Source organism: Balaenoptera acutorostrata, chromosome 4 (genome assembly GCF_949987535.1).
Source record: "Balaenoptera acutorostrata chromosome 4, mBalAcu1.1, whole genome shotgun sequence".
Taxonomy (NCBI): Eukaryota; Metazoa; Chordata; class Mammalia; order Artiodactyla; family Balaenopteridae; genus Balaenoptera; species Balaenoptera acutorostrata.
In genome coordinates, this window is record NC_080067.1 from 111,666,247 (window position 1) to 111,683,469 (window position 17,223).

General features: G+C 38.9%; 1 protein-coding gene across 1 annotated transcript in view; it reads right to left on the reverse strand.

Moving 5' to 3' along the window:
* The window catches only part of CHMP2B (charged multivesicular body protein 2B), a 30,559-nt gene extending 17,546 nt beyond the window's left edge, over positions 1–13,013 (reverse strand). The window contains exon 1 of the mRNA XM_007164093.2: positions 12,704–13,013. Coding sequence (XP_007164155.1) covers positions 12,704–12,737 — 34 coding nt within the window. The 5' untranslated portion in view covers positions 12,738–13,013. The remainder of the gene's footprint in view (positions 1–12,703) is intronic.
* Between the last annotated feature and the right edge of the window lie 4,210 nt (positions 13,014–17,223).

The window sequence follows — 17,223 nt, forward strand, 5'->3', positions numbered from 1 at the left end:
TAATAGACACTATAGTAAGTGCTTCACAACAACCCCCAAAGGTAGGTACTATTATCTCACTTGTTTCAGAGGGGGGGAATTGATATTTGGTGAGGTAATCTGCCCAAGGGAGAAAAAGTGGTAGGATTCACATACAGCCATTCTGATTCCAAGGCCTCTGATTTTAAATATGCTATTACACTGTGAAGCTTTTAGGAAAACAAAAAGTAAAGTTATCAGAGATATAATCCTTATAAATATAGATCCATATCAATAAAAATACTGTTAAAACAGAATGAAAAACATTTCAAGTCATTATATAGAATATAACTAATCAACTACAATGACTTTCTGAATAAAAGTTAAAATAAGATGCCAGAGCTCCTATATCCTACATACAAGACATCTATTTCTCCTCCTTTACTTACTCTGTTTCTCAGTGAAGTTATATTGGTGGACATCTCATGCTCAGGATTTACTAAGAACACATTTTATATGTTCCTTAAACATAAGCATATGAAACCATAGAGTATCTATATGGGAGGTGAAACGAGAGGGAGCTCTCTCCCTCCACCAACTTCCTTCTGGATGGGAAACGTGTTTCATTTAAAAAAGAGGGAAGGAGATATTCTATAGACAAATATATTTGGGAAACGTTCAAGTTGGAAAAAAAATAAACCGATTTCTTTGCTTCAAGGCTTCTAAGAACATTTAACATAAGAATATACATTATCAATCTTTAAGGGGAGAATATGTGAGATTGTTTCCCAAATTTATTAAGCCAAGGATCCCTTTTAAGAAATCTCTATTAACATTTCTCAGATATAACTGTTTCATGGAGCATTGGTCGGGATCCTATTCTAAAATAACATGACTTATTAGTTTGCTAGGGCTATCATAACAAACACCACAGACTGAGTGCTTAAACAACAGAAATTTATTTTCTCCTAGTTCTGGAGGCTGTAAATCCAAGATTAAGGTGCTGGCAGGGTTGGTTTTTCCTGAGCCCTCTCTCCTTGGCATGCAGATGTCCACCTTCTTGCTGTGTCCTCACATGGCCTCTTATCCATGTGTGCCCATCCCTGGTATCTCTTCCTCTTCTTATAGGGACACCAGTCGTATTGGATTAGGGCTCCACCCTCATGATCTCATTTAACCTTAATAATCTCCCTAAAGACCCTATCTCCAAATACAGTCACATTAGGAGTTGGGGCTTCAACATACCAATTTTAAGGGGACATAATTAGGTCCACAACACATGATATTTTTCCTCTGACATCTACAGATTCATACTAAACAAAATAACAAAGAAAGCTCTCATTTCCCCTTTCAAAACAATCATCAGCCTTTTCATCCTCAACATTTAAACCCTCCAAATTTTTATCTTTTGGTCTTAGTTCCCTATTTTGCCCAAGGCAATGGATTGGTATGAAAACATTCACCACTTATCCTACTATTTCAATAGAAAATATGTCCTAAATTTAAAACTATGAAATTACAAATGAACTTTTAGAGTATAGCCCCTTTGTATACTAAAAACTCCCTGAACTCAACTAGGATAAGATGAAATATTAAAATAATGATGACGGTCTCCTAAAGTTACAAAAGTACTGGGCTGAAAGAGAAGTCACCGTACTGATAAGCTGAATTGTGACCAGGTAATTGACACAGTGCAAAGCACTGTGAAACACTACTGAAAGCCTTGACTGCTAAGATCTAGAATGTTATTCACATACATTTTTTTCATTACTTGGGTGGCATAATGAAAAATACATTATTTGGTCTTTGGCTTGAGTTCCTGGCACAAAGGTCCTAAAACCCTTGGAATTTCCTGAGTGATAGAAACATCTTTTGACTCAGAGAGGGGTACACCTACATAGCTTCAGGATGGGGCTGGTTACCAGAAAGTCCAAATATTTGATTAGAAGGTGGGGAATTTCAGCCCCATCCCTCAGGGGAGGGGAGTGGGGCCAGAGGTTGGGTTATAATAACTCTTGAACAAAGACATTGGAAGAGCTTCTGGGTTCGTGAACATATTGATGTTCTGGGAAGGTAACATGTCCAGAGAGGGCAGAGAAGCTCTGAGCTGCACCCCTCACCCCACCCCCCCTGCATAATAACTTGCTTCCATTTGGCTGTTCCTGAGTTGCATCGTATAATAAAATGGTAATACTAAGTAAAGCACTTTCCTGAGTTATGAGTTGTTCTAGTGAATTACCAAACCTGAAGAGGGAGTTGCGGTGACACTAGAATTTATAGCTGGTCGGTCAGAAGTACTGGTGGTAATCTAGGACTGCGACTGGCCTCTTAAGTGAGGACAGTCTTGTGGACAGAGCCCTTAACTTGTGGTGTGGGGTCTGTGCTAACTCCAGACAGTTAGTGTTAGGATTGAACTGAACTGCTGGAGACACCCAGTTGGTGTCAGAGAATCAGAGTAAAGAACAGATATAGCCATCTTTGTTGAAAAACAAGTATGACATGAAATTTTAACAAAACATAATTTAATTAAAATAGTTTGGCTTCACTTTTCTTAATTTTATGTAACTATGTGTACCATAACTGTCACTGTATATAAGAGAAGGAAAATAAAGAAAATTAACTACTGCATATTCCACAGCCTTTTGTTAATAGACCTATTAATATTTAAACAGTTCTAGGCTATAAACCAAGAGCATCTAATGTTATACTAAAACAGAGTCATAACACTTTAAAACATATTAAGGTAAGTAGGAAAAGACAGTAAAATATTTTTTCACATGAGATGATAGGTATATCTTATAAAACAAATTACTCTTTAATTTTCTTTAAAAACAATCTCTACACTAAACCCCCAGTTAATGATTTGGTCTTCTAGATAATTCAGAAGAAATAACATGAGAAAGATTCTGAGACTATTTTAATGTTTTTAAGGCCAAGTTTATTTCCAATCATATTTATTTCTTAGTAGGTCTGATTTATTCCTAAGATTACAAGCTCTTTAAGAGCAAGAAACACATTTTATTTTATTTACCTATCTGTATTCCCATTTTACTTTGTGTCAACAACTATACCAATATATTAGTTAACAGTAATCTAAGGCAGCACAAACATATATATCAAAATGTAAAAGGATTTGCCTTATAGTCATAATTTAACACATTTCTTTAAAAATGTATAATAAAATCTATTGGTTATCAAGAAAGATGGCTGATAATTTAACAAATTATCATAGTAAAATCTGAACTACGATAGATACCTTTCTACAATGGAAAAATGTAACACTGAAATAATCAGATGTTTCTCTTATAATTTTTTGCTGTCCCCTTTTTTCATTCTGAGTTATGACCATGACAGAAATATGTGCAAGTACTGCTGACCTAGGAGAGACGGAGCGCTTGGCTCTGCCTATCCTGTGCTTCCCTGTCCATCCCATTTCCTCCTCTAGTCAAGAGCACTCCCTGAACTCTCATACGCCAGCACTTCTTCTACCTCGTGGGGTGTTGTGAAGCGTTTCGTAACAGGTGGCTATAGGGAACTTGCAAACTGTGAAAATACATGGAAGTGCCCGTGGCGTGCTCTCTCTGTTACCATTTGGTGAGGTCCAAAGGGTCTGGGAACTCCCCCACCCACCACCCTCTCCTCACCCACACCCAGCACAACACTGAGAAAAAGCCACTCAGGCCAGCTCTACTCTGGGCACTAAAGCCTGTCTCAAGCCTTTCAGGCTCTTTTTACTGAACAAAAGAACACATGTATACATTAGAGGGATAAGATCACTGACGTAAATTTTGGGCTTAAGAAGATACAGACAGAAAAGCTCATTCTGTACTCTTTGGTTCTGAGCCAATAAGGCCTATCTGCTTACAGAAAAAAGAAAGAAAGAAAAAAGCCAAAAAATAAAAAATAAAATCTAAAAGGGCCTCTCATGTGGTCTAGCTCACTAGAATTCTCTACTGGGGTTTGAGGCCAAGCCCCAACTTGAATTATGGCTGTCCTTCTAGACCCTGCTCATTTACATGCTATTTGCACATCTGAGGATTAAAGCAAAAAGTGGTTACCAACTGCAAATATGGACATTCATTAATTTGTGAGTAATATCCTCTAAAGTGCCTATCTTTTGAGAAAAGGGAGGGGGCCTGTCTCAAGCTTTCAGGATAGTTCAGGATTACTGCCCCATGAGCGCTAAGGCACAACTCACCGACTGTACCACTCAGCTGGATTCAAGCTGGTCTCTTAGACAGCATCCACGCTACCATGTACTGGGTTTGCTGCTTTACTATAAGGTCATGATGGACTTTTTAATCTAATAGATTTTTTCTGCTTTTAAATGTATTTCTTCAAAGAAAAATCATTTTGATTTATGCAACTTTATTGCCTACCAATTATTCTGAATCTAATGATCACATGGATTGAGAAAGGAGCACAAAATGCTCCCACATCCTTCCTTACCATCTCCATTAACTGGGTTTTGGAGATCAAGATCCAAGAGGAAAGTGAGCTTCCTCTTCAGATTTCATGTGCAAGCTCTGCAAGCTAGTATCGATGGAAATAGTGGGTACTGTGGCACTGGTATAGTGGGATAATGGATATTAGGTAAACCCTGATCATGGCTATGAACAGAAGAGCTGGGAGTGTGAGTTCAGCTACAGCAGTCATGGTGGAGCTCACCAATGAACAATAAAGGGGGATGGGGGTCCTGGCCATATGGGGCTATACCACCTTCTTAGGTTGATGAGGAGAAAAAAACTGCAAAAATGCTCCAAACTCAAAGGTTAAGGGGTAAGAAACAAATACTAAAGGCCAGTAACCAGAAAATACCAGCTCTAAAAGCCAAATTTACTCAGAGGCAGAAGAACAATGACAATGAGAGAGTGGGTGAGGAGAAGTCAGAATTTGATATGCAAAGCAAACTTGTTTCTCAGGCTTTGTACATGATATATGAGAAATCAGGGAGAAAAGGTATCAGCTTAATTAACCAGTTTTAAACACATGAAAAAAAAATAAAAACAAAAATAAATAAACTATAGGAAACAGAAAGGACAGTAGAGAATCATGCCAACAGCTTTACTCTATACATAGATCCACTTAAGAACCAGGTTGAAGTTGAAAAACTCAGCAGGACTCACTTGGGAGGAAGAGGTAGAACACTAAGAAGAGAATAGGAGTCTAGCCCTAAGGTAGGATAAAAGGAAGCAATAAGGAATGCTTTTCCCCCCACCAGTAAAGTCTCAAAAGTCACTAAAGCCCTGAGGAATTCATTGAAATGAATTTGTTCATTATTATTAAAATATCAGTGTTTTCAAGAGCTGAAGGAAGGTTTTGAGATGTCAGCTGTTGGCAGATCTTTGGGTCTCATGTAGTTCTCAAAGACACAGCCTTTGGCATCATCATCAATAACAGCTCCAGAAAACTGTCAAAGGGCAGTTTTCAGCTTAGATAAGTAAGGGAATGAGGGAATGATCCTTTGAAAGAACAGTCTCACAGATATATGGATGGACTTGAAGGTAGAAAATGGTAGCATGAAAAGAAATACCAGTCTTTGGTATCATGCTTGGGATGGAGAAATACAGAGGAAAGACATTTTCCTACAGAAATATCTGTTCCTAGGCTTCTGAAAGGGCCTCCTGCCTCGCTGTTCTCTATGCCTAGGAGGCTCGCGTACCAGATCATCACATGACTATTTCTTCTCAACATGTTGTTTTTCCCTCAAATGCCACATAAGTAGGGAAATCTTTTTTCATCACCCAGGTAACCACTCTCCCCCACACACAAACAACAAAAACAGCAATAATGGATTTGGGAGGGGGGGCAATAGAGGAAATTTTGAATTTAATTCCATATTAAATAATGTTATTGTATACTATTAAATTTTTTGAGAGTCATAATGGCATTGTGGTTATACAGGTGAACATCCTATTCTTGGGAAATATTTGGTAGACTATTCAGAGATAGTTTCATTATGTCTATAATTTATCCTAAATAGTTCAACAAGAACCCACATATGTGTATGTAAGTACATATAAAGAAATACACACATAGAGGAGGGAGAGAGAGAGCAAATGTTAATAATTGGTGCATTTAGGCAATGCGAAAATGGGTGTTCACTGAATACTGTCACTTCAACTTTTCTGTAGATTTGAAATTGTTCAAAATAAAAAGAGACTAGTCTACATTCCTAAAAATAAACAAATAAATAAAGTATGGAGAATTTTTGCTCAGAAAAATGCTCAGAAGAGAGAACGGTGCTCCTGAATCCCTTATTCAATTATTTTTCTTTGGTGTGCCAAGAATTTAGGGACCAAACAGAAAGTAATTTGAGTTTTTAAGTATTCAGAATAATAATCACTCTGGGAACACACAACACGCTAGGAAAGATCTGGGTACTTACTGTAGGTAGCACCATAAGAATTTTGTATTTTACTTGGAAGAAAGCAGAATGTTTCTGAAGGGGATCTAATTTATATAGATCGTAAATTTTATTCCTTCTTGAGCTATAAAAAATGTGGTATCACAACTGACTCTTGACAGATTTATCCAACTTAGTCAAAACTTCACAGGTTCTGAACTCTGGAAAACTAGCATACATGGATACCACCCCACTGAGACAAAACCCAAGAAGCTTTGTTCCTCTACTATCAGTAACATTCCTCAAATTATCTCTAAACTTGTACTAAGGTTCGAGGTGAGTGGCGATAATATGGATGTAGACTATAGTAAGCTCTGGATACTGGGAACACAACTTTTGGTTAATAAATGCTACTATTTTGGAATTTAGTCTCTAAATTCTAAACTGCTGCAGTTATTTTCATTTATGCTGAAGACTCTCTGCAACCTTGCAAATGTGGAATGAAGGAAAAACTTAGAAAAAGCATAATCCAACTTTGGAAGTGCATGAGGATCTACTTTGGTTCTGGCGAATGCAAATCGGGAAGCAGATGGGGGGAACACAAGGAGTGAGGCATTTAACATAATTTGAGGTGGCATCAAAGAAGAATTTCTAGAAAAAGAAAAAACCTGAGACAGTTCAAGTAAGCTAGAGGAAGAAAAAAAAAAGAATTCTATGCGTAAAGTCATCGTAATTTAAAATATGTCAGAGTGGGTAAGAGTATGGTATATACAGATGAATATGACAAGTGTTCTTGGAGAGTAAAATGACATGGCTAGAAAAGAAGACAAGGACCAGATCAAGCAGGGCCATACATACCTTATTAAAGAGCACTCACTTGATCCTTTTAGTGCTAGAGACTCAATAAATTGATTTATACTGAGGAGTAGTAGCATTGTAAGATTTGGATTTCATATATATCAATCACACAGGCAACTTTGTATTGAGTTGGCCAAAAAGTGCCTTTGGTTTTTAAGTAAAAATAAAAGACACACTTTTCATTTTCACCGAGAACTTTATTGAACAACATATTCACCATTTTGTTCCACTACCTTCTGCCATTTTTCAGGCAACTGCATAATTCCATCTTCCCAAAACTTTCATTTTTTTGAGAAAATAACTGTTCAGGTGCCTTTTACAGCCTTCTAGGGAATTGAAATTTTTTCCATTAAGAGAATTTTGTAAAGACCGAAATAAATGGAAATCCGAAGGTGAAAGGTCTGGTGAATACGGCGGATGAATCAGAACTTCCCAGCCACTGTAACAGTTTTTGCCTGGTCATCAAAGTAACATGCAGTCTAGCATTATCTTGATAGAAGATTATGCATTTTCTGTTGACCAATTCTGGACGCTTTTCGTCGAGTGCTGCTTTCAGTTAAGTCTAATTGGGAGCAGTACTTGTGGGAATTAATCGTTTGGTTTTCTGGAAGGAGCTCATAACAGAGGACTCCCTTCCAATCCCACCATATACACATCACCTTCTTTGGATGAAGACCGGCCTTTGGTTTGGTTGGTGGTGGTTCATTTCGCTTGCTCCACGATCTCTTCCGTTCCACATTATTGTACAGTATCCACTTTTCATCGCCTGTCACAATTTGTTTTTAAAACAGAATGTTTTCATTACGTTTAAGTAGACAATCACATGCAGAAATACCGTCAAGGAGCTTTTTTTCGCTAAAGTTATGTGGAACCCAAACATCAAAGTGATTCACATAACCAAGCTGGGGCAATGGATTTTCAACGCTTGATTTGGATATTTTGAGTATGTCGGCTATCTCCCGTGTGGTATAACATTGATTGTTCTCAATTAATGTCTCGATTTGATCCCTATCAACTTCAACTGGTCTCCCGGACCGTGGAGCATCATCCAGCAAGAAATCTCCAGCAGGAAACTTAGCAAACCACTTTTGACACGTTCGATCAGTCACAGCACCTTCTCTATACGATGCACAAATCATTTTTTGCATTTCAGTTGCATTTTTACCTTTCTTGAAATAATAAAACATAATATGCCGAAAATGTTGTTTTTTCTTCCATCTTCAATATTAAAATGGCTACACAAAAATTCACCAATTTTGGTAAGTCTTTTTTTTAAATGCACGCAGATATGACAGCCATTACATACAATCTAACAAAATTGTTTCGAATGAAGTTAAAGACAACTAAGTGCTACTAGAGTCATCTTACAGAAAAAAACAAACAAACCTTTTGGCCAACCCAATAGATGAATGATTTAAAGGCTATAAAGTTACAGGAAAGAAACACAGAAAAGTAATGTAGTAAAGTGTAAGATAAATGGGATCTGAGTAAGAGCAAGGAAGATCATATGTGCCAAACATTTAAGAGGCAAAAGGAAAAGGAGTTGGTAATTAATTGAAGGTAGAGGGCAAAATCAAGAACTGCCAAACACTAGAAGAGGAGAACCCAGTAAAGGAACTGACTTGAAGGAGATGGTGATGAATTCTGTTTGGGATCTGTTTTAATTTGAGGTATTTGGGACATCAAGGCGGAGATACTTAGCAAACTATTGTATATATTGGTCTGAAACTCAGAAAAATATATCTAGAGATACACAGTTGGGATCCATCAGCACTTGGGTTATATCTAAAATAATAAGAGTTTAGATAAGATCATGTAGGGAGAGAATGTACGATTCGAATAGTGGTAGTTCAAGATGGAACCAAGAAAAATACTAACATTTAAAGGGCAGGTTCAAATAAGAAAGGAAGAAAGGAGGAAAGGAGGGAGGAAAGAAGGAAGGAAGAAAGAAAGGAAAAAAGAAAGAAAAACATAAAAGGAAAAAGAAAAAGAGTAGTCAGAAAAATTTGAGGAAAATTAAGAGAGGGTTATGTCACGCGAGCTGAAAGAGAATTTCAAGGAAGAAATTATTGTCAAAATCAAATTCAAAACATAAGCCCAAGAGACGGTCACTAAAAAATGGCCACTGGATTTGGTGATCTGGAAGTCATTGATGATCTTAGCAAGATCTCATTCATTACATGAGATGTAAAACAAACTGCTGTACAATGGGGAGCATCAGAGGAGTAAAGAAGTGAAGATAGGAGACATCACCACTCCTTCGAGAGGTTTCGATGAAGAGCAAAAAGAGACTGGAAAATACTTCCTAAGAAAATGTTGGGTTAAGGGAGAGTCAGGAAAAGGAGGGTTGTTTCCAGTTCTACCACCATTAGAAATTAAAGTTCTAATACTAATTCTAATGAGAGAGAATAATACTAATACTAATACTAATGAGAGAAAATAGTCTGGCTCACAGACAAAAGGTAGGTGAACATGGTACCTACCAAAAGCTGAGAATTCCATGTACTTAGCAAGAACAGCAAAATTAAACTGTGCCACAGGCTCTCCAATAAGAAGAAATAACAATGATAATACCCAAAGAGATGAGGTCCTGGCTCTGCTGCAGGCCTGTACCCAAGACCGGCCCGTAGCCAAGTTAATTTAGTAGCTGTGTGATCTTGGGCAAGTTACTTAGTCCTTTGCCTCTCAGTTTCCTCATCTATAAAGTGGGGATAATAATAGTACTTATAGGTTTTGTAAGAATTAAATAAGATACTGATACAAAATGCTAACAGTGCTGGCTTAGAGTAATACCTCAAATTTGTCCTTGTTGAGGATAACAGACAAAAAGTATATAGTGCCTAAAGAACTTCACTTTTTAAGAGGCATATTTAGTTGTGCATTCATGACAAGTCCTCATGGCATCCTGATTTATAGGTTCATAATTAGCTTCAATAAATAGGTCACCATTAGTCCACTTAGGAAAAAAACAAAAGAAAAACAAAAAACAAAAAAACACTGTAGATAAACACATTGCCATATATATGCCTTATATATATGTGTATATCTTATAAATCAGTAAAAGTACTCAACTGTAATTTCAAATTCAAAAGAATCTCTTCTTTAGCATTGAGGTACAATTCTCATTAATTTTTGTAACAAAGTATACACTGCAGAGACTTGTTCATCTTTATGTCAAAAATGAATTAAACATAACTCTGAATAGTAATAAGTGTGTAATGTTGTCTCCCTTTTTAATTTACAATGTGCAGTATTTTTAATGATATAATATGCAACTCTTCTAGCCAATCTAAAGAGACAAAAAGATTCAATTATTCTCCAGCTCTATAAGCAGTTACATATTTTCCTTTCATATCAGAATTTCATTGCTGCTGAAACAGATAAAAAGACAGCATACAGTAAAAGATCTTGTGATCAATAATCAACGAGTCTAAGGATCTGGGAGAAATGCATAAGAATACATTTAACTTCATAATATATAGCCTCATTATTGCTAAGAAGAATGCTGTCACCTTTTAAACAAAACACCTTATTTTTGATAAAACAAAGAATAAAAACATCAGTAAATCTCTAGATCAAAATAATGAAAGTACAGATAGACAGATAAGATGTCATTAAGTGATCTGAATTGACATGATAATTTAAGAAAACATCAAGTATGCAGTTTGGTAGTTATAGTGAATGTACATAGTGGCCAAATTTATATTCAGAAATTTCATACACAGATCTTTAAGACAGTAGTATAGTTCCTTCCAAAAGTCCTTAGGATCTTTTTCTCGCAAGTAAGTCTATTTAGCTAAAACATTATTTCTTGGATGAATTACCCCAACTTCAAATAAATATACAGTTAAACACCCTCACTGCACATCCTCATTGTCTTTTTTTTTTTTTTTTCTGCTCTATACTTCAAGTACAATAGTCACTAGATTGCCAAAAGCACCAGGAAGCACAGCACTGAAAATATAGAACTGATATTCATGTCTTAGTAAAAATTTGACAGATATCAAGCAATTAAAGCTAGGATGTTTGGCTTTTAATGTTAATTTTTAAAATTTAATTTGTAACATCACAGTAAGAAAGATGCAACCCTTTTCCTCTGTTTAGTAAATTCTCACTCTATAAAACTGAAACCAAAAAAATGAACCATTTTTTCCCCTGGAGTACTATACAATGACTTAAAATTATATTACTGGTACTGAAACACTGAAAAACTAAAGTGCCATGTTAAAGATTAAATAGGATTCTCAGGTAAAACACACATAAAACTCATTTCACATAATTGTATTACTTCCTATCCCAACTTGGTAGTTATTTCAGGTATTGTAAGTGGTATTTCTCAGTTAATAAAAGGTCAATTTCACCCACACAGAATAAGCGAAAATATTATTATGCTCTGTGATAAATTAGGGGTAAAATGCCATTATGTGTTGAAGTAAAGGGTAGGGTGGCAGGGTAAAGATATGTTTTTGTCATCCTCCACAAAATAACTGTGCTGGCATTGGAAAAGTCACTACAGAGGAATGAAGGAGTTACCCCAGGTCTGGACTGACCACCCTGTTGGTACCAACCACTGTCTAGCTACCACTGCTCCTTTTGTGGCAGAGTTAGACCCTTACAAAGAAGTGATTCTTCGACTGAACCAGCAACAACCTAGATTCAACATGTAATGAGAAACACGATTTTTAAATAACTTGAATGAATTTGATTCCTAGTAGAGTCAATGAAAAGTATCAAGACTAATTAAACAGTTACATAAACACATATTACAGTCATTCCTTATAAATACCCATTTGTATATTCCTGTACATTCACTTTTTTCCCCTTAACATGACATTGAGCTAAATGTCTGAAGCAATGCAAGTCTCTTAAAATGTAAACTTCTAGGCAGATAATGCATACCATATCTCTTTAGATAGCAAAAGACAATCATAAGGGAGAAAAATCTACTATGAAAACTAAATCCAGGCACTTCCCCTGTATTTCTTTAATTTTTCTACCGGTGTCAGTCAAGAAGCATTTTTTTCACGTCTCCATTGATGGGGTGTTCCTAGGGCAAGACCGGCCCGTACCTAAGTTCATTTTGTAACAGTAGCCTATTACACCCTCCCCCACCTCAACACAGGTTTCCGGTTTGGATGCCCAGAAGTAGTACGGCTCCAAACTGAAGGAGCAGTAAACCAAGCAGGGGAAACCAATAAGAAATGCATCAGATCACCAAGTCTAATGACACTCAAGGGCCAGCCGCATCCTGCCTCCGTGGATGCTCAGGATCCCGCTAAAGGAGAAACCTGGGGGCGGGGCTGTTAAGGACTATGTTATCAGAGAGAGGAAGCAAGACTGCCCAGGTGAGGTTGAGGTGGGGTGAGTCAGAAGAGATAGGGAAACAGAAAAGTGACGCACGAGGTAGGTCAAGTGGTCACCTGTGGGGCCACTTGATCCAGCCCCGCCCCCAGGGACAGCAACAAGAATCGCGGCCGGAAGCCCCCAAAATACGCCGGGGAAAGACAGAGCTGGGCCCCTTCGGCCCGGCCTGGAACTCACCATCCACGGTTTTCTTCTTGAAGAGGGACGCCATGGTCAGGGACCTCGTCCGGGCAGCCCGGCTCGGCCCGGTCCGGCCCGCGACTGGGAAAGGACCGGAGGAAAAGGACAGGCCTTTGGAGGGCTCGGGATGGCGGAGCGGATGGGCAAGAGAAGAGGGCGGGGTCTCCAGGCAGGACCCGCGGAGGGCGGGTATCCACGAACCCTGCCGCAGCGGAGTTGCCCTCCGCTCAGGTGACCGCGAACTAAGACACTTTTTGGAGAAGTCACTTCCAGGCAGCGCCTGCGTGATCTGCGCGCGCGCCTGCGTACTGCGGCGCCTGAAGCTGCAGCGCTGCCCTCACTTCAGCTGCTGCCCGCTCTCCCGCTTGCAGCGTCCCGGTGTGGCGAATCATGCGAGGCTTGAGGTGGTAGCAGTGCGTAGGAGACTGCAGGCGGTGTCAGGTGGCTTTTAGGTGCGGGTTCCGTGCTGAATGCTGACAGAGATGAGCCTTACTTAGCGCTCTTTTTGCCCCGGAGAAGCTGGAAGTAGGGGGGTCCCCAGAATCCTAGGACAAGCGTGGGTCGTCCTGGAACCAGTTGATTTACGACCATCCCCTTGCTGTCTGTATCAAGGCATACATAAGTGCAGGGTCTGGTGATAATGCTGAGGTCCGAGCCCCGGTGGTATTTGTCTTGGGAGTTCACACTCGTTTGGGCCCTGACTCGCTCAGCGGTCTCTCCGACGCCGCCCACGCAGCCCCCTGCCGGACCCGAGGCGCTCACTGCGGCCCTGAGCCGCAGGCTCTGACCACCAGGTGTGGGTCTCCGGGGATCAGGTTTCTAGGCTTGAGAGTGGCGGGGGAGGAAGGGAATGGGGAGCAGCTCCCTTAAGGCACCATTTTTTATTTAATGTTCTTGGCTGGAAACATGAAAAAAGAAATCCATACACATTTGTTGTATACCGGTTTAAATGTCGGCAACTCTATTTCTTTAATATCTCAATTTCTTGTAATTGCTCAAGAAAAATTTATGGCTACACTGTGAACCTATTAGAATGCTACATACCTGTACATTGGTATTCACTGTGGAAAAAAGCTCCATATTATGTAAAAGGAAAAGCATAATGAATTATTTCAAGAATCCTTCTGTGTATAAGCGTAAATATGGGAAATACTGTCTTTGGATCAAGACCTTGAGTTCATCGGTCATTTTGTGAGTGTGTGTGTGTGTGTATGTGTGTGTGTGTGTGTGTCTTTCTCTTTCTGTGTGTACACATCTCTGTTAATATATTATTTTGCTATTTGGAATCTTAATTTTGCTTTGAACTTTTTTCTCCCAATCTATTAGTGCTTTAAGCAGCACTGCCTTCCACAGGATGAAAATCATAGTACTTTTTTACAAAGATGTGATTTATGATAGGAAGACACCTCAATAATAGTATCGGTATTATCAGTCACCTCTGGCTTTAAGAATCATGTCTCAAGGATTTTTAAATATTTGGGGTAGTCAGACTTTCCTTCCCCATTTTTCCCCCTCTTGAGACATCAAAGCCCTCAGGGCCACTGATCATCCCACTGTTGCTGCTAAAATTCAGCTAAGAGTCTGCTCATGAAAACTTTCTCAGAATAACATAGTAGTATGCAAGGTATAAGTATCTTACTCCTTCTCAAGTTATTTGAGATATTGTGGGAAGGTGAAGAAGTAAGGAAACAGGAAAAAAAAAAAAAACATAAGCAGGAAACAGCCTCTGCCCCCAAGTCCCGGCCTTTCTTGGGGTAAGCTCTATAGCAAAAAGGTGTTTTGCCCTGGCTGCCTGTTGTAATGAATAGCACTGAGCTGTGCTTGAGTGCCTGAGAGGCAATAAGCTGTGATGTGTCTAGTGATCGTGTTCCTCCCTGCTGCAGTCACCCTTGTTTTATTACTCCCACACAATCCCCCCCACTGACCCAATTGTAACAGTTGGGAAAAATGCCAAAGTACTTAGCAACCATATGGAAGACCCTCCAAAAGTGCACAGCAGGAGCTAAAGACAGGGCTTCCTCATTACAATAAAGACAAAATAGAAATATGCAGTATTTAAGCTCAGCACTCAAATAGTTTTAATTCTCCCCTGGTTTGAAGCAGGCTGATATGCAGCTGATAAGCAAACTGACATCCATTCTGATTAGTTGCTGGCCAAACTACTGGTTTATATTTTGTAGATCGCTCCGTATTGAAGGGCATGTACACTTAAATATAACTGAGATTTAGGACACCAAGGTGCCATAAATTAGAATACAATGGTATTTTTCATTTGTTCAAAATCACCATCATCGCATACAAACTCACTGAATCAACAAGACATATATATAAGCATAGTGGATAGAGAAGATGTTTTAATGTTATTCTTTTTAAACCTCATTAAGAAATAATGAACTAATATCCTATGGTCATTATGACCCAATACTAGTCTTCCAAACTGCTCAGGCAGTGAAAAATATATTTGTTATATACCTAATGACACATACCATGTTTTGTGTGAAGAAACAAATACAGTCCCACCATCATTTTCTCTTACCCACCTTCCTACCAGGTTTTTCATCTTTTATCATTCACTTGTTACTCTCTGACACGAATTCCAATATGTGGGATTTTTTTCCCACACGAAGCCATTCTCCAACACCAGCTGGGTGTCCTACGACTCAACTCAATTCCAACACCATCTACTCAGAGATATAGCATCAGATCCACAGCATAAGGGCTCAGTCCCAAAAGATCATCCTCACTTCAGGTGCCAGTCGCAAGTCCAGGTTGTTACCTGTGCTTCTGACCAACCATCCATAAATCAGAGGTTCCTATGACCCCCCCTCCTTGGGTTTAATTAATTTGTTAGATTATCTTACAGAACTCAGGAAACCAGTTTATTCACTAGACTACCAGTTTATTACAAAGGATATTAAAGGAATCCACAGCCAGATGAAGAGATACATAGGGCCAGGTCCTGAATGCAGGTTCTTTTGTCTCCATGGAGCTTGGGACCCAGGCACAGTGGCATGTGGATGTGTTCTGGTTCACCAACCTGGAAGCTCCCTAAACCCAGACCTTTTGGGTTTTTATGGAGCCTTCCTTACATAGGCATGGTTGATTAAATCATTGACCCATGGTGACTGAACTCAATCTCTAGCCCCTTTCCCCTCTCCAGAGGTTGGAGGAAGGAGACTGGAAGTTCCAACCCTTTGTTCACATGGTTGTTTCCCTTCAGGACCAGCCCCCATCCTTAGAGGCTTTCCAAAATCACCTTATTAACATAAACTCAGGTGTGTTTGAAAGGTGTTTGTTATGAATGTCAACATACATTTATTGCTCCTATCACTTATGAATTCCCAAGAGTTTTAGGAGCTTTGTGTGAGAAATGAGGAGGAAGACCAAATATATATTTCTTTTTTATAAATCATAATAACACACTTGTCCATCACAGAGAAACAAGCTTTAGCTCGGTGTAAGAAAAAGAGCTTTTAAAAGCAGAGCTTCTCTAAAATAGGATGGGTGCCGTGTGGGATAGTGAGTTCCTTGTCACAAAAGTGTTCAAGCAGGAGCAGGTTATTGTAGAAAGAATTCCTTTGAAGAATCAAAGGTTTGATTAGAAGGTTTCTAAGGTTCCTTTAAATTTTGGAATTTTATTATGAATAAAATATAGCTCAGGCCAAATATCTTGACGTATGGTGTCCCATATCCTACAGGTAATACCATCAAATCTTATTGGCTTCACCTTTAAAGATATGGTAAAGCCAAAAAAATACAGCATTTTATGCTGGAGAGGGTGTGAAGAAAAGAGAACCCTCTTGCACTGTTGGTGGGAATGTAAATGGATACAGCCACTATGGAGAACAGTATGGAGGTTCCTCAAAAAACTAAAAATAGAACTACCATACGACCCAGCAATCCCACTACTGGGCATATACCCTGAGAAAACCATAATTCAAAAAGAGTCATGTACCACAATGTTCATTGCAGCTCTATTTACAATAGCCAGGACATGGAAGCAACCTAAGTGTCCATCGACAGATGAATGGATAAAGAAGATGTGGCACATATCTACAATGGAATATTACTCAGCCATAAAAAGAAACGAAATTGAGATATTTGTAGTGAGGTGGATAGACCTAGAGTCTGTCATACAGAGTGAAGTAAGTCAGAAAGAGAAAAAAAAATACCCTATGCTAACACATATATATGGAATCTAAAAAAAAAAAAAAATGGCTTTGAAGAACCAAGGGGCAGGACAGGAATAAAGACACAGACGTAGAGAATGGACTTGAGGACACGGGGAGGGGGAAAGGTAAGCTGGGACAAAGTGAGAGAGTGGCATGGACATATATACACTACCAATTGTAAAATAGATAGCTAGTGGGAAGCAGCCACATAGCAGAGGGAGATCAGCTCGGTGCTTTTTGTCCACTTAGAGGGGTGGGATAGAGAGGGTGGGAGAGAGACGCAAGAGAGAGGAGATATGGGGATATATGTATATGTATAGCTGATTCACTTTGTTATGCAGCAGA